Source organism: Glycine soja, chromosome 2 (genome assembly GCF_004193775.1).
Source record: "Glycine soja cultivar W05 chromosome 2, ASM419377v2, whole genome shotgun sequence".
In the NCBI taxonomy this organism is placed as follows: Eukaryota; Viridiplantae; Streptophyta; class Magnoliopsida; order Fabales; family Fabaceae; genus Glycine; species Glycine soja.
In genome coordinates this window covers 40242331-40266358 of record NC_041003.1, presented here as the reverse complement: position 1 = coordinate 40266358, position 24028 = coordinate 40242331, and the positions used below count along the sequence as shown (strand labels likewise).

Below are 24028 nucleotides of genomic sequence, written 5' to 3'. Positions count from 1 at the left end.
AAGTAACATCATCCTTGAAAACTTGGAATAAATTTTATTATTTTCATAGTTTTTATACTTAAAGTGATAGTTCATTAAATAATTAAATTACATTAATTTTTATCAAATAGGGTAACAAGGTTGTTTGTATATAGTGGAATGAATGTGCCGTTGACAATGATTCTCATATCTAGGAAAACATTTCAAACAATCCAATTGTAATTATACTACAATTTTGTAAAATGAAGTGTTTCAAGGATAATAAATAAATCTTCTTGAATTATTTAGTTTTTGGCATAAAATAAGGCATGGAAGACAACTAATTTAAAAATAAGTATTAATGGGTATTTCAAATTCTTTCTTTGGCACAAAGTTGACTACAAAAGCTCAAAAATAGAGATAATTATTGTTGTCGTATATATTTATTAATTTTTTGCATTATTAAACATATATTTTGAAGTATGGTTCTCATAACAAAAATGCTTAAGTTTCAATCTTATGTTTCATTTTCTTATCAATTTAAAACCACAAATTAAGGTTGAAGGTTAAACAAATAAAGAAATAAAATGATAAGAAATATTAAAATGCCTTGAATATTATTGTTGCCGTATATTGATTAATTTTTTAAATTATTTAATATATATATATATATATATATATATATATATATATATTGTTTTTTATTAAAAAAAACTAAATTAGTTAGTTGTACATTTTTTCATATAGGATTATGAGTGAGGTTCAAACTCCTTGAAGCAAAACGAGTTTGAAATGATCAACAAATGACTTGGATATTTCCTTTGCATTTGAAAACAATGAAAGTCAAACATCAACAACAAAGATTGCAAAATTTATTACTATTAAAAAAGAACCAAGCATCAACAAATGTTTTGGAAGCAAAAATCATTTCTAGCAGCAACATTGGAGAAAAGATTTTTATCCCAAGATTAACATCGATTCCATTTAATCCTAGAATTCCATTTCAGTTTCGGCATAAACAATTTCTAGTAGTTGTTTCCTTTGCAATGATAGTAAACAAAAGTTAATTAAGGATTGTTTCTCAAACATGTTGGAATTTATCTTGCAAGACCAGTTTTTTCACATAGGCAATTGTGTGTGTTAATGTCAAGAGTTACAACACATGAAGGATTGAAGATTTTTATATGTAGTGAAGATGGAAATAATTCAAATATCACTTTAAATGTTGTTTATAGAAAAGTCTTTCAAAATTTTAATAAGGTAATGATACTACATATTATTTCTTATCATATATTTCTTATCTAATCTAATATAGTATTTAAATATTTATTACCATTTTATTTCTTTATTTCTTAATTTCTTTTTAACCTTCAACTTTCATTTGTGGTTTCAAATTGATAAGAAGATGCAACACAAGATTGAAACTTAAACATCTTTGCTATAAAAAAACATACTACAATGAAACTTTTCATTTTGTTACAGTTCAAAAGATAATTCTTCAAATATTCATGTATGAGAAAAAAGGTCATACATTGATAGGATAAAAAGTTTTACATAGTCATCCAATCACAACTCATCATGTATAGTAAGTTTGTTGACTTTTAAAATAATTGTCTTAAAATAATTAAAATGGTGATTTGTAATTGAATGACAGTGTAAAATTATTTTATGATGTGAGTGCATATACATTAAACTCACATAAAATCATATATTAATTATACATTATGTTATATATTGTTAATATCATTCATCACATTTTGCATATATACTTCTAATACAATACTGAATTATTTTTATCCTTATTTTTTTATTAGGTGTTTGGGACATATGAAGAATAAATAAAGAAGTGCATATCTTTTTCAAAAACTTTGTAACAATAATAATTATTTTGCTAATAATAACACATATTATCTTACTTTTATTAAATTGAATTGTTTTTTAATGTTTTACTTATTATATGTCAAAACAAATAATTGAATAAAAAACTTTAATAATTTCTTTTAGTTTACTACTATATTATTTAATACAAAATCGTCCTAAAACTACACTAATAACATGTTTACTCTGTGCATTGCACGAGTCAAAAACTAGTAAAAAAAAATAAAAATAGAAACACGAGTGATATTATAAATTTATGAACAAAAATATATACATATGTACGAGTTTGGTTTGGATTGGCTTTCAAATCAAATCCAAAATCCAATCTGATCCAATAAAAAAAATCAATTTTTTTATCTGTTAGGTTTGCAATTTATTCAGTTTTTTTATTGATCTTTTTGGTTCATATTGGATTGGACCGGTTAATGAACACCCTCCACTCGTATCATTTGTCCTGGGAAGATTATTTCAACGTAAAGGAATGGGTTCTCTCTTACTTTTGTGATGGGTAGTGGATTTGTTCCTAAACCCTTAGGTTTTATGTTAAATTCTTAGACAGGTTGTGAATATTCTAAAGCTCTTATATTTCTTTGAGATTGAATTATTAAATACTTTGTTGTGTATTAGTTATAGCAGTTGAGATTTTCAAGTGCTTGGCATGTTCTTGAGTTTTTCTTTGTTTTTAGTGTTCTCAAAAAATGAGGGGTTTTTGGTTAATGGTGTAATTGACGATGAACTTTGATGTTTTTATGTGTAGTTTCATGTCAAAAATTAGATAGGAACATGTAAGAATCCATTTGTATGCATTAAGTGTTTAGTAGTAAACTCAAAGACCCTAAGGGGCACTAAGAAATGAAAATCGTGAAAATTTGAAGTGTTTGGCATGTTCTTGTGGGCGTGAGATACATCTCATGGTCGTGTGGTTCTCTACCAAAAATTATTTAACTTTAGAGAATAGAGACAACGAGTTGATTATGTCGCCACCCATGACAACCCCTACAAGGACACCCTCTCTGGACTCTAAACTCAACCCCTAAGGATCACACTCCCTAATGAATCTGACCAAGAAGCAACAAGCAAATTATGTAACCACCTGTGACTACCTATCAAATGGAAACTCCCTTTCCCCTTAGATATAAGCCCTCAAGATCTAACACCTTGAGAGACAACTTGCTAACAATGGCTCTCTATAACTGGAATATCAACTGAATTATTTAACTTTAATATTGAAATGAACCAAATTATGAGACTTTTGAGTGTGGAAGATCAATACTTGAATGAACTTGCCTTATTATGCTACATCAGGCTTATTTAATAGGTTCATCTAATAACTGACAAGATATAGTATCACAGCCATGGTGTCTTAAAGGGTGATTAAGAGAAATTAATGAGGTCATCTATTTGCATTGATGTTATGCTTAATAAAAGTTGCATCATCATGTCTACTATCATAAATATTCAACAAAAAAGTCAGTATCCTCAAGCAATATGAATCATAAATATATAATATAAACCTTATTAAATTATTATAAAAATAAGAGAGTAAATTATATGGTATTATAATTAGCTTTTATATCATTTTCTATTCTTAAATTCAATCCATAATTAAACACTCAAAACATAATAAAATAATGTTGGCAATTATAATGAACCGATATAAGTGGCAATAAGAACAAGGGAAATACATTTTACTCTAAAAAAATGCATTCAATTACCTCTTTCTTTTTCATCTTATAAAATGGACTAAGAACTAGCCCCTATAAACACATATCACGTGTTCGATGTTGGAGCTTGTTATGTCATTCTCCTCTCAACCTTTTACCCCATTCCTTTTTTCTCTTTCTCACCCTAAATTATTTTTAGCCAAACCTTATTCTTTCAATCTTTGTCAGGTACATAGATACTCACCCTGCTCTCTTTTTTTTGTTAATTGGAATATTTTATGTGTTTCTTTTATTTAATGGTTTGAGTCAAAACAAGTAACATACATTGGCAAAACCATGAATGGCGGAAATGGAACCACTCCAACACCTAACTTGAATTTGAAACAATCCCCATCAAGGGTTGTTAATGTAGAATCAAGTCCCCAACTCAATTAGCAATGGTGTCACCACCATCACCACATAGCTCATGTGCGTCCACTGAGCCCAACCAAGAAGACAACAACAACAAAAATCACAACCTTGAATACTCCATCAACTTTGAAGCCACTTCCCTGGTGCTAGTAGGGTGCCCTGATTGCCTTATGTAAGTGATAATTTCTAAGGATAATCTCAAGTGCCTCAAATGCAATAGCACTACTTTGATCCATTTTACCTCACCATAAAGACGAGATAGAATACTATGCTACCTTGTTGCTAATTTTGCATGCTCTATTACAAGTAAGACATGTTGGCATTTCACCTAGGAATATCCTTTTTAGCATCTTTCTTTTATAGTATCATTCTTTTTTTATCCTTTTAAAACCTTTTTATGAGTTGTTCTACATGTGCTCCACTTTTTACATTGAATTCCTCTACTTAGTATGGAAATTAAAAAAGAGTTTAACGTAAATAACATTTCTCCAATTATATAAATGGTTGCCTCACTAGGTTGACTATCTTAAATATCAGGTCATTCGGTTTGCTTGATTAGTGTGGATCATGAATAAATAATGTAAAATCAATTATACAAAATAAGAGAGTGAATTACAAAGTATTTTATTACCTATCATTGAATATTTTATTTGATTCATAAATGAGCAAGACCTTTTTTATTTTAACATATTATGAATATAAAATTATTTCACATTATCAATAATTAAAATTGATTAGCTTTTGTATCATTTTCTTGTCTCTAAATCAACCTCTAGTCAAATACTAGCAACTCAATAAAACAAACATTGACAACTAGTTAGAACATTCTAAGTAAATAGATAGAAATGCCAATGAGTAAAAAAAGGAAAGAAAATTGAATCTTGTCAAAATATATGTTAATATTAGATTTTTCTTTAGTTTTCAAATATTAATTGTTCTTACTAGCTATAACATTCTAAGTCTTTTGAGTTTAAATGACCAATATTTGATGAACTTGCCTATGCTATCTGAGACTTATTTAATGGGCCTATTTGATAATTGATGGGATACAACACAATATCATAGTCATGGTGTCTTCATGGGTGATTAAGTTGACTTGTTGTCAAAGATGCTTAATAAGTGGTTGCTTCTTTAGGTCAACCATCTTAAATAGGAATCATAAAAAAATAACGTAAACCTGATTAAATGAATATGTAAATATAATCCTATGAGAGTAAATCCATAAGATTCATGTAGTAGTGTAAGTTCTCACTACGGTCACATGTGGGGAACAATCTATTTAACAGAAGAATTCGCGTTCAATTTTTTTCATGTGTAAAATTTCCTTCAGCTAGCCACAATAGACATCGTGAGAGAAATTAGTTCTTGACCTTGTGAATTGAGGGACACTCGTGATCTTTGGTCCATGACAAAAAATTACGGTATTCTAATTATGTGTACTAAACTTCATATTCAATTAAATGACAAATAAGTAAGACATTTTTATTTTAACATTTTATTTTAACCTACTATGGATATCAAATTATTTTATATATCATATAATTAAAGTTTGACTAGATTTTATCTTATTTTCTTATCTGTATATAATTCGACCCCTAGGTTTTTAGAATTAATCTCTAACTAAATAATATCAAGTTATTTCTTTTATAGAAAAGACTGCAAAGTTATTATTTCATAGTTTACCTTTTGTTTTATCAGTAAGAAAGATACAAAACAAGCTAAGGCCCAACGAAGTTCATCATAGTTTATCTAACTAATAATATGGGTCAAGCCACAAAGCCTACAAGTGTTTTCATAAAAAATTATTATTATTATTATTATTATTTGTCAGGTACAATATTTTCATTAGTTATTGCTAATCTGATTTACTATAACCATTGGGACCCACCAAAGCTCAATATGAGCATGAATTGTACACTTTAATTCCAACATGCTATTTACGTTTCCCAATTTTCTAAGTATACCTCTATATCCCTTTTTACATCTTAATTATCTATTATACCCTTTTTTTTAATGGAGTACACCCCTGAGTACCCATTTTCCTTTCCAGAAATGTCTGTCTGGAATACCATATATCCATTTTGGAAATGTATTTTTAGAATTATATATTATAATTTCAAAAATACATTTTTGAAATAGGTATATGTGATTTTGAAAAGACATTTTCAATAGTAATAAACTAAAGATCATTGACGTTGTAAATGCTTATCTTACGTCCCATGTTTGTTAGTTTTATTTCCATCCTATCATTAGTGTCTTTAAATTATGTCTAAAATCTTATCTTCATTCTATCTTTATTGTTCTTTAAACCCTAATTTTGAACTACATCTTCACCTCATCAAGTTTAGTCACGGAATGAGAAAAAAACACCTCTAAAAGATGGAAAATTTAAATTTAGTCACTGAATATGCAAAAAATGCAACAAATTGATTCTACAGTTAAATTTGAGAGACCGTTTTGCCATCAAGTTATAATGTTCAATTGACCAATTTGACAATAATATAAGTTGTTTTTTAAGGACCAATTTAACATTAAGTTGTAAAATTTAGTGATTAATTTTTCATTACATTCCCTGCATGACTAATCAAATTATTCCTTTTGTTTCACCTAGTTTTAAATAATCAAATTACAAGACTTGATATGCCAACAAGTTATTGGTCTTAGTAAAACTGAATTTGATCCCCTTAAGTAATAGAAAAAAATATAATTGAGAGGAGAGATCATACTAAAGATGGCAAGCCAGATCCTATAACAAAAATTAATAATCAATAAAGGTCATAAATATTTTACACTAATATCATATCGATTAAAAAATATTACAAGACTTGATATGCAACAAAAAAATTATAAGACATAGTAATTTCATTTTATCTCCCTTTATTCTATATATCAGTTCAAGCAAATTTAACCTAATAATACAATGATAAACAAAATACTACGTGATTCGATTAAAACAACACAAAATGCTATACGTATATGCTTGCTAGATTTGCAGTAAAAAAATATGCTTGCTAGATTTGCAGTAAAAAAATATGCTTGCTAGATTTTATTTGCTTACACCTGTTTTTATCTCTATTTATTTTATTGTCTCACATATTATATTTATTAATTTTTCTATTTGTTTATTATTTCTCTTTTTTCTTTCTTTCAAGTTATATACACTTCCATTGTATGTGAATTATGTTTTTGTAATTAAGTAGTTAACGGCGTGTTCGAAGTGATTGCAAGTTTTTTTATTTTTGGTTTTACACCTTGATTGCAAGTTTAACCATCTTTCGTAAGAAATAGCAGTCCTTGTCAAACAATTTTTTTTATGCATTATCGAACAAACTTTAAACGAAAATAATGATTCTCATCTTATTGGGTACGGAGGTTGAATAACTTCAACCAAAATTACACTTGAAAACCAAAAATAAAGTAGTTAACGGCGTGTTAAAAGTTTGTTTTAAAGGAACAACAAATGATTAATTGTATTTTGACGGAAATCAAGGTGGTTAAATATATAATGTTGGCCAATCAAAGCAGTTTGTTTGTTTTTGTATCACCATTTTTTTGTAAAAATTAGCATTTTCCTTATTCGATAATCAATACCCTGTAATTGAATTATGTTGGATATTCATTAGAATTATGATGAGGCCTACTTGAATTACAAGGGAATAATCTCATAATCAACCCTCTTTAGGCGGGGCTCATCCACCATCATTCATCAACAACATCATCTACTAAACATATATGAAAGTTGTAGACATATAAAATTCCATTTATAACCTCTTAAGTTGGATAACATGTGGCATGTTGAGGGCACATTAGTAAATTGGACTTTGTAAGTTGTTGTTGGGCTTGGTTGAGTGAGTTGATAGAGGGAGAATGAAATGGGCCAAAGACAAGAGAGAAGAGCAGTGGTGTGGTGAGCTTGGAAAAGAAAGAAGTTAAAAAATGGATAAAAATAAGAATGAGTCAGTTCTAGATTTTTCTTCTCTTCCTCCTTTAGATTTTTCTCTCTCTTTTCATTTTGATCGATGTACGTGATTGGTCAAATTATGGTTTCTACAGATAGGGTTCGGTTGTGCAGTATGAAAGAGCTAAACAATGATTTTTATATTCAAAATGAGGGGTTTCTTTTTTCACTTCTATGTTTGTATACGCTTTTCATTTGGTGGTCATGTTTTGGGTGGGAAATGACATTTTGGTTTTCTGCAAAAATAGTTACAAAACAAAAGGTGGGCATTTTCTATATATGATTTTGCTTAAAGATTTTGGTATTTTATGAGCTGATTTTGTGGTTGATCATGTTGCCAGATTATGCTAGAAAGATGACTATTATTAGTTGATTATTTTTTCTCCTTTTAATATTATTTTTTTTCCTCCATGCATGGCACGTCGCAGAGATTTCATAAGGGATATCGATAACACAAAGGATACCTTGATGCTTGTAGTTAGAATCATAGACTTGTGGTTTGTTCAAACTAAAGATAAATATGAACAAGCTGAAATGATTATCATGGATGAAAATGTTGTCTTATTTAACTTTCTTATGTTGTTAATTGATATTGTATGATGTTATAATAATTTATCTTTTTGGATTATTACCTTTGGACTATGATTTTTGTTATCGCAAGCTGATAAGATTCATGTCCTTATAAGAAAGAAGGAGTTAAAGACATGGAAATCGACTCTAAAGGAGAACAACACTTATATGACGCATAACTTTAAAATTATAAACAATAAGGGCCAGTATAAGATATGTTTGCATCCATATAAGTTGATTTTCAATGATGTCACTGTTGTCATAGAAAAAGACCTGCCAAATATCCCTTTAAAGGCATATGACTTTATTAATTTTGTTGATATCTGTGGTGGAACCTACGGACGCGATCTGTTAGATGGTAATGCTATTTATTGTCAAACAAGTTTCAGTATCTTATGTTTTTGTCTACAATTAGTTTTATGTAGTGAAGGTGTATTTGAATTATTGTCTTTTTTTCCCTGTTTTCTTTCATACTTTAAATGTCATCAGTGTTGTCCATGAGTTGACATCTCACCATATTTATAGCAATCCAAAGGGGGTCCTCTTTAGCATGAAAGATCTAAGGTACAAAAACTATCTCTATCTATTTTATTATTCTTTATGTGCTTAATATGAGATTTACATAATTAAAATTTTTATTTGATCATAGTGGTCAAGCTGTTACATGTACTCTTTGGGATGATCTCTGTTTACAATTGGTGAATTATTTAAGAGAGGCTGGTGGTATGAAGACAATGGTGATTATGTTAATATAGACTCGCATCAAAGAGGCACAAGGTTTTGCACTTTTGATTTGGATTTTTTTAAAGAAAAATGGTGGCTTGGTCATATTTTTTTTTTTCTATTACTTAATCCTCTGACTTATTTCCTATTATTAAATTGATAGGAGTTTACCCAATTACGATAACTAATACATGGCAGGGTTCAAAGTTGTTGATTAATGAATCATTACTTGAAATACAACAATTTAAAGAAAGGTCAATTACATTATGTGATCTCTCTTCCTTGTATGTAGTTATCATGGAGATTTGTTTATCGTGCTTAATCATGTTTTCTTATTTGCTATAACAATAGAGTTGGTGTTATAATAGCTGACAAAAATCATAATCTATCTACATTGCATGTTTTCTTAACTTCAATTACATTGCATGTTTTTTTTACTTCATTGTACATAAATTCTCTTATATTTTGACTGCTACAAGATTACTTCATTGTACATAAGTTCTACCTTTTTTTGGTCAAAGTTATGCTACCAACAAATTCAGCCACCAAGGCAAGTTGAATATATACCAAATTCATTTTCGTTGTGCTCTACTTATAAAAGTAACCATGTTGAACTAATTATGGATTCAGCTTGAACAGTCAAGAAAACCACTTAATCTATCTACATTGCAAGTTTTTTTACTTCATTGTACACAAATTCTCTTATATTATGACTGCTACAAAATTATTCTTGCTTTTGGGGTCACTTCATCTACATACTATCTACTCCGTTAAAAAAAAAATATATTCCATATATCGCTACACTATATATTTTTTCACATGATAGCGAAACATTTATCTGTTAACCAAAATAATATCATTTATTCAGTTTATACCATATACTTGCCTATCACAAGTTCCTTTACTTTGGTTGCTCGACTTTATGTTATTAGCAAATCCAACTAATAAGGCAAATTCAACAAATAGTAACCATACTAAACTACTTACTTATAAAAGTAACAATACTAAACTAATTAACTATTTTGACTTCATCAAATAAGATCTCCCTATATTAAGATTGTTACATAATTATTCCTACTTTTGGAGTCAGCTTATTTGAATCTATCATTCCAATATATATTTTCTTATCAACAGATTTCTCTATTTTTGTTGTTCAACATAATTCTAACAGCAAGTCCAGTTACTGAGACAAGTAAATTATATATCAAATCATTTTATATCATCACAACACATTTTTTTACAACTCCACTATCCTTTAATTATTTACAATTCCAACTAATAGGTTCAGCTTTGATGCTACTCTTATCAAATATGTCAATAACATACTCATCAACTCTTACAATTTAAAGTTTTCATACATCTCTTTCTATTAGTTAATAATTTTTTTAATCTAATTATTATTCCCAAGCAAATCTAACCTCACTCATTTCTAACATACTAACCCAATATTTCTTTCACAGTTAATTCAATAATCTTCTACATTATTGGATTTTTTATTTCTGCACTTAGCCTCAAAATTTCACAACGAAGGGTATGTTACAGATGCAATAAGTCAAGTTTTCTACTAAAAAAATTAAATTTACCAAGAAAGGCGTTGAAATTAAATTCAATGATGATACAAACATAAAAAATATGAGCGATTTGAGAAATAGAGAAGAAAGATACAAAAAAATGTTAGGAATTTTATAATTCCTAATTAAATAATATGGGCTACATATTATATTATAACATTTATATTAGTTATTTACATTTAAATGGGTTCAATATAAAGTGATCTATTTAAGTGAGCCCATTAGACTGCCAACAGATAATTGATATGGGCTTAATGAGTGGAAACCAGTTTGGCCCATTAGGGGATAATGGGAACCCTAATAGGTTTAAAACATAAGGCATGGTTATGGTCCCCAATATACCAAATCAACAACCAGTTTCTCCTCTCCCCATCTGAAGAGAAAGCGAAGGTCCCATAAGGAAGAAGGTGATTTGGTTGAGGAAGGTCATTAAACCAGTTGTTCGTGACCACTGTCAGATTCCGCTGCGTGTTAATCAAGCTCTATGGATCCAGGTATTCCTTAAAACCTCTTGATAATCTGACGTAATGTGTTTTGGTGCTCATTTGGTATTGTATATGGTTTATTGAAAATTCCCAACAAGTGGTATCAGAGCCACCATTACTGTTAGATTATTGGGATTTAAAGCTCTATTTGATATGTATTATACCTGGATCATTTTAGTTATATGAACCCTAATTTTATTTTGGGAAGAAACTATTTTGATCAATAAAATTGTAAAACCCCTAAATTCATGTGTTATGGCCATAAAGTTTTTCTCCTCTTTAGAATTAATAAAAGGCCTTTGCATTTGATTTACGAGATTGTACAATTTTTTTTTGTGTTGCATCTACTGGCATATTATTCCATTTGGGATAAAGGTTCTACGTATCTGGTGTTGACATTTAGTACGTGACACAATTTCATAAATATTATTTTTTGGGCCAACAATTTTTTTTATGAAACGGTGATCAGCTGATAATTTATGTTATTCATGTGGTTGGTATAAATTTGTGATAGTATCGTGATATGTTTGTTTCGGGTGCGTAATTAGTTTACCATGATGTAGTTTTTCAAACATTTACTGCTATCACAATTGGGTGCAAATTTAACCATTACAGATCCTTTCCATTTGATTGTGTGTCCAGTAATTTTAATTAAATTGATTGAACCATTATATTGCCAAAGTAACCTCTATTGTGTAAATTGATTTAATTAAATTGCATGGATGTTAGTATGGAATTATTTATGCGAATTGTGTTCGGCCCAAAGGAAGACGCAATTTGGCCAAATAATAACATACCTGCGATGATAAATATGTGATAATTATTAAGTTTTTTTTCATGAGAATAATAGTCGGTCCAAAGAAAGGCTATTATTTGTCAGAACTAATTGTCAATATTTGATCATTGCGTTGAGAGTACCAATTACAAATTAATTTCTCTATCCAAAGACTAGAATTAATGTTGTGCTAGGTATCTTGTGATGGATCTGTTATGGGAAATATTTGCATGTCTTGTTATATATATTTTATATGACTTGCTTGATTATCTATGAACATTTTTTTTGTGTTCTTTGTTTAGTTAATATTACCAGTGCTGCAAATGTTACTGCCCAAGTGAATTCTATCCCAATGTTAAATGGGACAAATTTTAAGGTTTGGAAGGAAGCCGTAGAAATTGTTCTTGGCTGTATGGATTTGGACTTGGCATTGAGGACGGAACAACTCATTTCCACTCCGGAAACCTTTAATGAGGTAAAAGTTGAGAAGTGGGATCGGTCCAACCAAATGTGCCTTATGATCATGAAGCGCTCTATTCCAGAGGCGTTTCGGGGCTCTATTTCTGAGGGTCAAAGTGCAAAGAAATTCCTTGAGGAAATTGAGCAATAGTTTGCCAAAAATGAAAAGGCGGAGACGAGTAACCTTTTGGCCAAACTCATCTCCATGAAGTATAAAGGCAAAGGAAACATAAGGGAGTACATTATGGAGATGTCCAATCTCGCATCAAAACTCAAGTCACTTAAGTTAGAGCTTGGTGAAGACCTGCTCGTGCACTTGGTTTTGATCTCGCTTCCTGCACACTTTGGGCAATTCAAAGTGAGCTATAACACTCAAAAGGAAAAATGGTCCCTCAATGAGCTTATATCTCACTGTGTGCAAGAGGAGGAAAGGCTGCAGAGAGATAGGACTGAAAGTGTTCACTTGACTTCGACCTCTCAGAATAAGAAAAGGAAAAAGGCTAAGGGTGTTGCGGAAGGGACTTCTCAGCAAAAGAAGCAAAATAAGGATGAGAAATTTACCTGTTACTTCTGCAAGAAGTCGGGACACATGAAGAAAGAGTGTCCCAAGTATGCCGCATGGCATGTGAAGAAAGGTAAATTTCTTACTCTAGTTTGTTCAGAAGTTAATTTGGCTTTTGTACCTAAAGATACTTGGTGGGTAGATTCTGGTGCTACTACTCACATAAGTATGACTATGCAGGGTTGCCTGTGGAGCCGACTACCAAGTGATGATGAAAGATTCATCTTTGTGGGTGATGGCAATAAGGTTGCAGTGGAAGCTATTAGAACTTTTAGATTACAGCTAAAAACTGAATTTTATTTGGATTTGTTTGAGACTTTTGTTGTACCGTCTTTTAGACGGAATTTGATTTCTATTTCTCGCTTGGACAAATTTGGATTTTCTTGTTCATTTGTAAATAATAAAGTTAGTCTCTACCAAAATTCAAATATGATTGGTTCTGGTTCTTTAATTGATAATCTTTACATGCTTGATGTTGTTAGTTCCTATAATGAAATACTGCAAATAAGTTCACATGGTACAAAACGAAAATTGAATGAGAATTCAGCCACCTTATGACATAAGCGTTTAGGCCATATCTCTAAACAAAGAATTCAGAGACTTGTGTTGGATGAAATTCTTGACCCTTTGGATTTATCATACTTTGAGGTCTGTATTGAATGCATAAAGGGAAAACGAACAAACATAAGGAAATTAGGTGCCGAAAGAGCTAAAGACGTCTTAGAACTAGTGCATACAGACATTTGTGGTCCTTTTCCTACAACTTCTTGGAATGGACAACAATATTTCATTACGTTCATAGATGACTACTCTAGATACGGTTACCTATATTTGTTACATGAGAAATCCCAATCCCTAGACATTTTTAAAACCTTCAAGGCTGAGGTTGAACTTCAACTTGGAAAGAAAATTAAGGCTATCAAATCTGACCGTGGTGGTGAGTACTATGGCAGATATGATGGATCAGGAGAACAACGTCCAGGACCTTTTGCGTTGTTCCTCAAAGAGTGTGGAATTGTTCCGCAATACACTATGCCGGGCAAACCCAACATGAATGGTGTAGCAGAATGAAGAAACCGAACTCTTAAGGATATGATGAAAAGTATGATTAGTCATTCCTCTTTGCCATAATCACTTTGGGGAGAAGCCTTAAAGACCGCAGTTTACATCCTTAATAGGGTGCCAAGTAAAGCAGTTAATAAAACCCCTTATGAACTTTGGACTGGTAAAAGACCAAATATTAAACATTTGCACATTTGGGGTTGTCCAGCTAAGGCACGGCCTTATAGGCCATATGAAAGAAAGCTGGACTCAAGAACAATTAGCTGCTATTTTGTTGGCTATGCTGAACGCTCTCGGGGCTATAAATTTTACAATCCCACCTTAAGATCCTTTTTCGAGACGGGAAATGCGATATTTCTTGAAGAAGTTGAGTTTGGGAAGGAAGAGAACATAAGGATGTTGTCTTTGAGGAAAAACCTGTTATTTACAGTGATCAAGTCCTCGTACCTATTGCTATTCAAGACATAACTCCAGCAATAGAAGACAATGTTCAAACTGTTGACATTGTTCTAGAACAAGACAACAATGAGGTTCTCCCTCAAATACCTTTAGAGCAACCTCAACAACCTCAAGAAGTGCCATTAAGGAGATCCATTAGAGAGAGGAGAAGTGCAATCTCAAATGATTATATTATATTTCTCCAAGAACATAAGGATGGTGTTGGTTTAACAGAGGATGATCCAATCAACTTCTGTCAAGCTATGCACAGTTCTAACTCTCAAAGTTGGATTGATGCCATGAAGGATGAGATGAAGTCTATGAATGACAATGAATTTTGGAATCTAGTCGAATTGCCTGAAGGTGTGAAACCTATTGGTTGTAAATGGATATTTAAAATCAAGAAGGATTCAAAGGGTAATATCGAGAGATATAAGGCTCGTCTAGTTGCTAAAGGCTTTACTCAGAAGGAAGGCATTGACTATAAAGAAACCTTTTCTCTAGTATCTTTAAAGGATTCTTTTGGTTAAATTGTGTAATTTTAAGAAATTTTGTGTAATTTTAAGACCTCTCATTTATTGAATTAAATTATCTTGTAATTTTGGTTAAATTGATTGAAACAACATGTTGCCAAAGTAACCTCTGTTGCATAAATTTATTTGATTAAATTTACATAGATGTTGCATGAAATTATTCATGTGAATTGTGCTCGGCCCAAAGGAAGACACAATTTGACAGAATAATTACATGTTTGTAATGGTAAACATGTGGTGATTATAAATAGTGTGATTTTCCATGTGAATAATGAAATGTTCAAAGACAATCATTATTTGACCGGAATAATCATCATATAAGTTGTCCATGTGAGCAATGGAGTGTCCAAAGACAACCTTTGTTTGATGGGACTTATCACCAATGTTTGATCAATACATTGAGAGTACCACTTGCAGTTAGTCTTTTTCAATCCAAAGATTGAGGATTAATGGTGCGCTAGGTATCTTGTTTGGGTCTTGAAATTTACCATAAAGATTATTTGTGCATTGCATGTTTGTTGTTCTCTTCTTTAATTGTTGTTGTTGTTACTACTATGGTTTAAATTACTCATATTATGTGAATCCCAAATCTACATGTGTAAAATTTAGAGTTTGAAATTATTTTGTGGGAATCCTAAGGTGATATATGAGTAATCTTGGTATGTAACACTAGAAATAGTAAAGCGCATTATGCGTTAATTGAAGAGAACAAGGAACTACATGTTTTCATATCGAAAGTCTAGAAGTTTAGAGATCATTGGGTATTCTGACTTCGATTTTTCAGAATGTCTTAATAGCAATCACTCTACATAAGGATCCACATTTAACCATGTTGGTGGAGTTAATATTTTGCTATGAGACATCATACTAGAATTTATGATTGCTAAATTATTGTAACCGGTTTGCCTGTTGTCGCCAACATTAAGTAGCCATCAGGTGTTTATTGAGATAATATCTTAGCAGTCTTATTAAGGATTCAACCAAATAAAAGTTTGTTGACATAAAGTATTTGGTTGTTAAATAAAGAATCCAGAAAATATAGATTTGTATAGAACATATAGGAACTCATTCCATGCTAGCTGATCCACTTACTAAAGGTATGACACTAAAGTTTTTTTTTTTTCACGAGCACACTGCTCATATGGGTATAATTCCTGACAGTACCTTAGTTTAGTGGGAGTCTTACTTATGTTCTATATCTTATGGTTTACAAACATATTTGTTATTTGGATTTTCTACAGAAATAAAGTTGAAGTTTATCATTTCATTATAAGTTTGTTTGTGTGCAATATTTGTATTATATTTTGGATTGATCTCTATAAAGAATAAAGCTTGGACTAGTTGGAAATAGACATGATTAAGATCACATTGTATGTAATTTCCATGTCGCTTATCCATATTTGATTTATGTCATCGAGTATGAGTAACGGTGGTGATCATTGTGGCTTAGTCAAGCTAAATTATGATGAAAACTGCAATGGTTTCCTGTTGCTATATGAGATGGACCAGATTGTATAAAAGGAGTCTAAAAGTAAATAACATACGGTTGCGCGCCTAAAGAATTTTGTGATATAAATGTCTAAGGTTAATATGAAGCCCAAGTGGGAGATTGTTAGGAATTTTATAATTCCTAATTAATTAATATGGGCTACATATTATATTATAACATTTATATTAGTTATTTACATTTAAATGGGTTCAATACAAAGTGATCTATTTAAGTGAGTCCATTAGGCTGCCAACAGATAATTGATATGGGCTTAATGAGTGGAAACCAGTTAGGCCCATTAGGGGATAATGGGAACCCTAATAGGTTTAAAACATAAGCCATGGTTATGGTCCCCAATATAACAAATCAACAAACAGTTTCTCCTCTCCCCATCTGAAGAGAAAACGAAGGTCCCATAAGGAAGAAGGTGATTTGGTTGAGGAATGTCATTAAACCAATTGTTTGTGGCCACTGTCAAATTCCGCTGCGTGTTAATCAAGCTCTATGGATCCAGGTATTCCTTAAAACCTCTTGATAATCTGACTTAATGTGTTTTGGTGCTCATTTGGTATTGTATATGGTTTATTAAAAATTCCCAACAAAAAATGCTTACCCTTTGTTGTGAGATTTCGACCACGAGCGAAATAGCTGAATGAAGTCACTGTGACAGTGTGAATCTATTGTCCGAGTCCTATAATTTATAAGCTAATTTCTTTGCAGGCATCCTATCAACGCTCACAAGACACATATAAATTAAGTCTACCTCAAAACAATTTGCATATTTATTTATTCAATTAGTAGATAAGTCACTTATAGCCTATTTCCAAAACCACGTGTGAATATGAAACATGATAATAACTGATTTTATGGAATTTATTTCATTTTCTGTCACTACACTAATGAGATATGATAATGACAAATCAATATATATATATATATATATATATATATATATATATATATAACTTTATTAAAATTAAATGTATATATAACATCTCACATGAAAATATTTTTTTTATTGAAAGCAAGTTTATTAAGTTCTATTTAAATAAAAGTATAGACTTTTTTTAACTTTTTTATATTTATTTTCTTTGGTTTTTATCATATATATATATATATAAATTATATAATAAGATTAAATTTTTTTAAATGAAACAAATATGTTGGATTTAACAAAATGAAAATGAGTGACGATTTATATGTATAAATTATTGAGAATATAATTAATATATAATATAAGATACTTAATTTTTATTAACATTTTCATTCTAACTATAGATATGTAATATTTTTATTATGAGCTTATATTGAACTTTATTTGTCTTTATTCGAATTACAAATAAAATTACGTTTCAATAATGATTCACATAAATCTACATCATTTAATAGACTTTGCTGTTAAACTCAAACAGCACACAATCTCCATCCGCACGGTACCATATACTAGTTACATTATGTAAAATTAAGCATTAACTATTCTGGCACCATTCATAATACGTATTTTTCTTCCACAAATATTTTCCTCGTATTAACAGAACTAATGATAATCAAACAACGCAACAACGCGAAATGACTTAAAGGGCCTCGCGCGATTCAGTGCGTGCCCAACCGTAAATCCGTTCCGAGAAATCCCCCAACCTCAAATAGTTGCGCCAACAATTAAAGAGAAGCGTTTGTGCCAAAAAATTCTACTTCGTCTTTCTCTCTCCTCCAATTTTCTATTATTAAAAAAAATAAGGAAAAAACATTTCACTTGTTCACGTCGTTAACTGCACCATTATTTATATGGCCGTGACCCTTTTTTGTTGCCTATTATCTAAGGCTTCTTCTACATTTTGTTTGAGAGAAAGAGAGAATCAGAGGCCATTCTTCCAAAGGATTAAACCACATTGCCTTCTAAAGTATAAAATCTCAACTCGTTAATATTCCTTAGGAATTGGGTTTGGATGCCCAATTCCAACACCAAAAGGTTTGAACTTTGGGTGCCTCTGAATCTCTCAAACGTGGGACTCACAATCTAAGTTGTAAGTTCATTTGGTCCTTGTAAAACAACAGGTGATGCTAACGTGGCCTTAATTTCTCATTCTCTTGTTTCTTTTGGAGAAATTGGCCAGATTGCACCCCCATAAAATGTTCTTAACATTTTTTATTCACAATTTGATGGTTTGCTTGCTTTGTTTTTCAGAGTTTCCGCGGTTTGTGTTGGTGGGGGTTCAAAATGTTGGGGGATTTCATTAATCGAATCCTTATGTAAGTCCCTTTTTTTCTTCATAGATATATGAATTTTTTTTCCTACTTAATTTTGAATCATTGTTTTGTTATGTTATGTAATGTACTTATGTGACATTGTTTGTCCAATTTTTTTTAATTGCAGTCTCATTCTGGGGTATGCATACCCTGGATTCGAATGCTATAAAACAGTGGAGAAAAATAGGGTTGATATTGAGGAACTTCGCTTCTGGTGTAAATACTGGTACATGAAATACTTTCTCTCCATCTTTGCGATTAAATTCTTCTGAAATGTGACTATTTTTCTTTTAATTTTAAGATGTCGGATAATGACAATTACAATTATGATCTCTTATAATTATCAATGTAGTAGCGGTTCAAGTGCCATTGTTGTTTTCAAATTTACGGAAAATTAAAAGCAAATATACGTAACACTATTGCAAACCGCAATTTAAAACCTTAAATATAATGATGAAGAAATGTAAAAGGGTTTATATATTTGCTAGAACTATAACTATGAAGCCATACATAAATGAGTAAAAAGTTAAAGAAAATAAGTCTTCAAATTTCGGCCAAAAGAAACTTATTTTGAAATATCCAAACCGAGACCAACAATTGGACTCATAATCTCATAAAAACATAAATTTAAATCTTATTTTGCCAATGTGAGAACATTATATTGGTTGGTGAGTGATTTTAAAATACATCTTTAATGTTTTTTAAGTCTTAAAGTTTGTTCTAATCCTTGTGAGTACCTAGAACCCAAACTCAACTAAGCTTTTCTACACCAAAAATTATTCCAACTGAGGCAAAATTCCTTGTAAAAGCAGAGCAAAGAGAGAATTTGTATGATTTTGAATGTTCAACATAGGAATTCCCCCCTCCTCTCTCTTGAGATGCTATGACATTTACCTGGCCAACATTTAAATCCGGCTTTACTTAAATTTTTCTAGTTTACTTCAACATTTTTTACCTGTTGACTGTTATCAAGCAATTTTTAGATATCAAACAGATCTTTTCAGGAGGTAATTTTAATGTGGTCAATTTTTTCTTTTTTGTAATTAGTTTTGCTAAGATCAATTCAGAAATATTTTTTGCATCTTTTATTTATTTAAAGAAATGTTAAAATGTATTTTATTTTTGAATAGGAAAAATGAGGAACTGGATTTTGGTCATGCATCCTATTAAATTCCATGTTGAATTCTCATCATTGTTCAATTTAAGCTTCGTTTAATACCCCTGGCTCTCGTCTTTATATGTACATCGTTTATTTGCAGGATCATTGTGGCACTTTTCACTGTACTAGAAAAGTTTGCAGATATATTTGTTGGATGGTAAGTGTCAAACGTTTTAACCACTAATTCTCTATATATTGTTGCCTCTTGATTTAGATTCGAGCAGTAAATTCACTCTGAAATTTATGAAGGCTGCCAATGTACGGAGAGATGAAGCTGGTGCTCTTTGTCTACTTGTGGTATCCCAAAACTAAAGTAAGCCTCTTTTTCTTATATCTTAATTCACAATCTCTTACACTTGAGTTATTTTAATGTTATTTGCAGGCCATACTTTATACACCTTTCTTGTTTGAGGGGGAAAAGCATGATTATATGTCCACTGTAATGTTTATGTCATGCTTTATTGTATATAAAAAATGATACTCTACAAAAGTATATAACTAAAATAGTGTTTATGGTTAATAGTGTGAACGTGAGGAATCCAACAACGCACCCTTTTAAATATATTACTTAGTTGACTTTTACCGAGTCTCACTAAACAATTTGGATGCACGTTTTGCTAAATAAAACTTACGTATAATTCACCAAATAATAATGATTGGTGTAAATTCTCATATGCTAAGGAAGGTACAAAATCAAGCATAGAGGTTTGATTTGCAATTAGATAATAAAATTACAAATGTTGCATCATGCAGGGGACGGGATATGTTTACCAGACTCTGTTGAGGCCTTACATATCAAAGCATGAAAATGACATTGACAGAACATTAATGGAGTGGAAGGCTAGAGGATGGGATTATGTCATATTTTACTGGCAATATTGTGCCAAATTTGGACAAACTGCATTTGTTCAGGCTCTTCAGCACTTGGCTTCTCAATCTTCTAGATTTTCTGCCAACCCTACTACACAGGTAAACTCTTGATTTAAATAGAGAGAGCACAACCTAGCTAGCTAGCTAACTGAACCCTTTTTTCCTTACTAGCTCAACGTCATTAACAAAGTAAGTTGCAGGCAATTAAAGCTTAGAAAGGTTAAGATGACGCTGGAATTTTATATTTGAGTGTTTATTTTTTGTTTTTATTTTCAAATTTTTAAAATTTAGAAAATATGTATGGAGAAGAAGATATTCTTAGGTATCATAGCGTTTTCATTTTTTCAGAAAAAGGTTAAAAATATGTTGATGTGTTATTTTTACAGTTTTTGATCTATTTTAAGAATGTTTTCTAAATTTTAAACAAACATATTTTTCCTCTTATTTCCTATTTTCTTTGAGAATAAAAACATATTTTGTTTGAAAATAAAAATAAAAAACACTCCAATCAATCAAAGTGTCACCTAAATTTTCTTTAGGTTTTGCAAAATTACAGCTATATCCCTCTATTAGTCATAGAAATCGTACGTGTTAACCTTGTCTCTTCATTTATGTATTTCCAAGATTTAACATGTTTAGAAATGTGTTACTACCATATTCTTTCTTATATGCCTTTACAAAAACTTAAAATAGTTAAGAAAAAAACTAGGAAATTACAAGTGAAACTCATTAACTATAAGTGAGATTTATAAAATACTTTAATCAAACGACGGTTTTAGAAGAGAATTTATTAGATAGTATTGTGATACTGAAATTTTTAGTTTATGACAAAAAAAAATTAATACCCAATTATGTGTCAAATAGAATTTTTGGAGACTTAAAAATTCCACACCAACTAATGATATTATCAAAATAAAATATATAAATAACGGATAATCAATTTTATGAAATTGAGTTAGGTCTAAACATAAAATTTAATATACAAATTAGTATAAATATTTATATCATCTAATTTTTTTATTAGAAAATAAGACTAACATTTCTCATATATATTAATTAGCCATTTATTTAGATTTTATTCTTTCAAAATTTGTTTTATTAATTTTAGTATTTATAATAATTCTATGATTGATGTAACATGTATCCAAACACATTATTATCTTTTATAATCTCAAAATAGTTATTAAAATAGATTAATCAAAACTAAATTAAAAGAAATAAAATCATATCCAATCCTTTAGCTAATTAGTCAACAAATATTAGTATAACTAATAAAAATCAAATTTATATATCATAAGAATGTGAGTTTAAATTTTACCATGATACGAAGATCTTATTAGAAAATGATTGATAAATACCTTTATAAGCATTCAATTAATTTTGAGTCATGTCTTAACTAATTTTACATATTACATAGAAGAATAAAAATCATCTAACTAATAAAAAAAACAAGGAAAATATGCCGCTTATGTGTTTATATATATATATATATATATATATATATATATATATATATATATATATATATATATATATATATATTATTGTATGCAAAAAGGGATAAAGTATGACAGGAAAGTAGCACCAATTCCAGAAAAATGACATGCAAGGTCAAAGTGCTCCACCACAAGCGACTCCAACCCAGGCCCAAACCTCCTTCATGAAGCAAAGCAGCACCCTAAGCAAGAGCAAGAAGTGGCCTCCAAGCCCCCCCAGCACCACAGAAACCGTGGAGGTTCACCATGTTTCCCAAACCGAATCCGTGGATGAGGAAGAGGATGAGCCATGCGAGCCCGAACCCGTCACAATCATCGACGGCCAAGACCAGAGTGTTAGCGTCAAAGACAGAATCAATCGGGCACGCGCCAGGCTCAGGCGGTTAGATTCACAACAACAACAAAGTCCTTCTACTCCTCGAACCCCGCCGCCGCCACGTCGACAACAATTGTGAGAAACGACAATTGTACATAGTCACCTCAAACTCAAACAAACCAATCCCTGTTAAAAAAAAATAACAGTGGAATTGAAATTGAAAAAAATTGGACTCTGCTTTCTCTTCCAAAGATTGTCATTCATTGATTTGTGTACACCTTTTCCAAGTAATAATAATAATATTTACATTTGGAATTTGCAATAATCTAATTAGATGATACTACTCACCAACAAAAGTTGGTCAGGTTGATAAGAAACAGACTTGTATGGCATGATGACGTGAGTTTGATTTCAGCCGTAGATGTGAGAATTTTATTGTTATGGATAATTTGTATTTCTGTAAGCGATCATTGACCCTTGAGAGGCCTATCCTCACCTTGATTAGCTCTCGACGCAACTCACTTAAATTTTTTTTAATAAAAACAAATTGGATGATACTTTGGAGAGAAAAAAAATACATTTGGTATTATGTTATTCTTTGATTACACCAAGGAAGCAAGGGATGGCGTGGAGTATTTGGTGTAGGGTTTGGGATATGAAGCTCTGACATGTGGTGTCACGGTGATGTTGTGGGTGGGGAAGGGGAATCTATTGTGGAGGCGGTAGAAGTGTGGGTCTGTTAATGTCTTTCATTAAAATAACAATTCATACTAAAAGAATATAAAATTTTAAAATTATAATAGTATGAAAATATTTTTGTATAATAAATAAAATCAAATAAACAAGTCTTTATTATATGACAAAATATTATTTACAAAATATGAGTATCTAAACTAAATTAACACTAAAAATATATTGAAAGTGATCACATTCAACTGACGCGAATTTTATAAATAGTGTTGCTTCTAATTGATGCAGTAATTCAAAAAATCAATTATTGTATCCACAACGAATTTAAAATAAGATTGTATATGTATATATTTACACACTAATAAAAATTATATTAAAACAATCACAATTCATAAAATTTTGAATAAATAAAATAATTAAATAAATAACAACTTAGTGATTTCCAAAATTACAAGACTCAATTATTTGGCTTTCGAAATCGGTGTAGACATCAGATTCTTCGAATAGTATATGAGTTCATATTTTATGTAATGACGTCCCATTGTCTTTCCTATCATAGATAGAGGTATCTAAAATCTCTTTAACATTTCAGATGGAGGTATCTAACATAAATTTCATATCCATCCCAGATAGAGCTATCTCATATATAGAGATAGTCAAATGAATATATAAACGAATATGTATTCAATTATCCAAATGTGAGGCACAAACACA

At 30.5% G+C, this 24028-nt stretch overlaps 1 protein-coding gene across 2 annotated transcripts; it reads left to right on the top strand.

The window, feature by feature from the left end:
• The first annotated feature begins 18364 nt into the window (after positions 1-18364).
• LOC114393975 (putative HVA22-like protein g) lies at positions 18365-22946 on the top strand. 2 transcript variants are annotated; one of them, XM_028355509.1, is made up of 7 exons: positions 18365-18560; positions 18722-18786; positions 18911-19009; positions 20043-20099; positions 20192-20255; positions 20696-20911; positions 22407-22946. In XM_028355509.1, the coding sequence occupies exons 2-7, from the start codon at positions 18755-18757 to the stop codon at positions 22761-22763; spliced, it is 825 nt and encodes a 274-aa protein (XP_028211310.1). In that variant the 5' UTR covers positions 18365-18560; positions 18722-18754; the 3' UTR covers positions 22764-22946. The 2 variants fall into 2 exon arrangements, with proteins under 2 accessions (XP_028211310.1, XP_028211318.1); XM_028355517.1 differs by having other exon boundaries at positions 18365-18591.
• Positions 22947-24028: the final 1082 nt, after the last annotated feature.

Excerpts from the sequence above, each read along its gene's own strand:
- LOC114393975 (XM_028355509.1), top strand. The coding sequence starts at position 18,755 with ATGTTGGGGGATTTCATTAATCGAATCCTTAT. Across the intron at positions 19,010-20,042 it reads CGCTTCTGGTGTAAATACTG|GATCATTGTGGCACTTTTCA; the intron begins GTACATGAAATA and ends GTTTATTTGCAG. Across the intron at positions 20,256-20,695 it reads TGTGGTATCCCAAAACTAAA|GGGACGGGATATGTTTACCA; the intron begins GTAAGCCTCTTT and ends TGCATCATGCAG.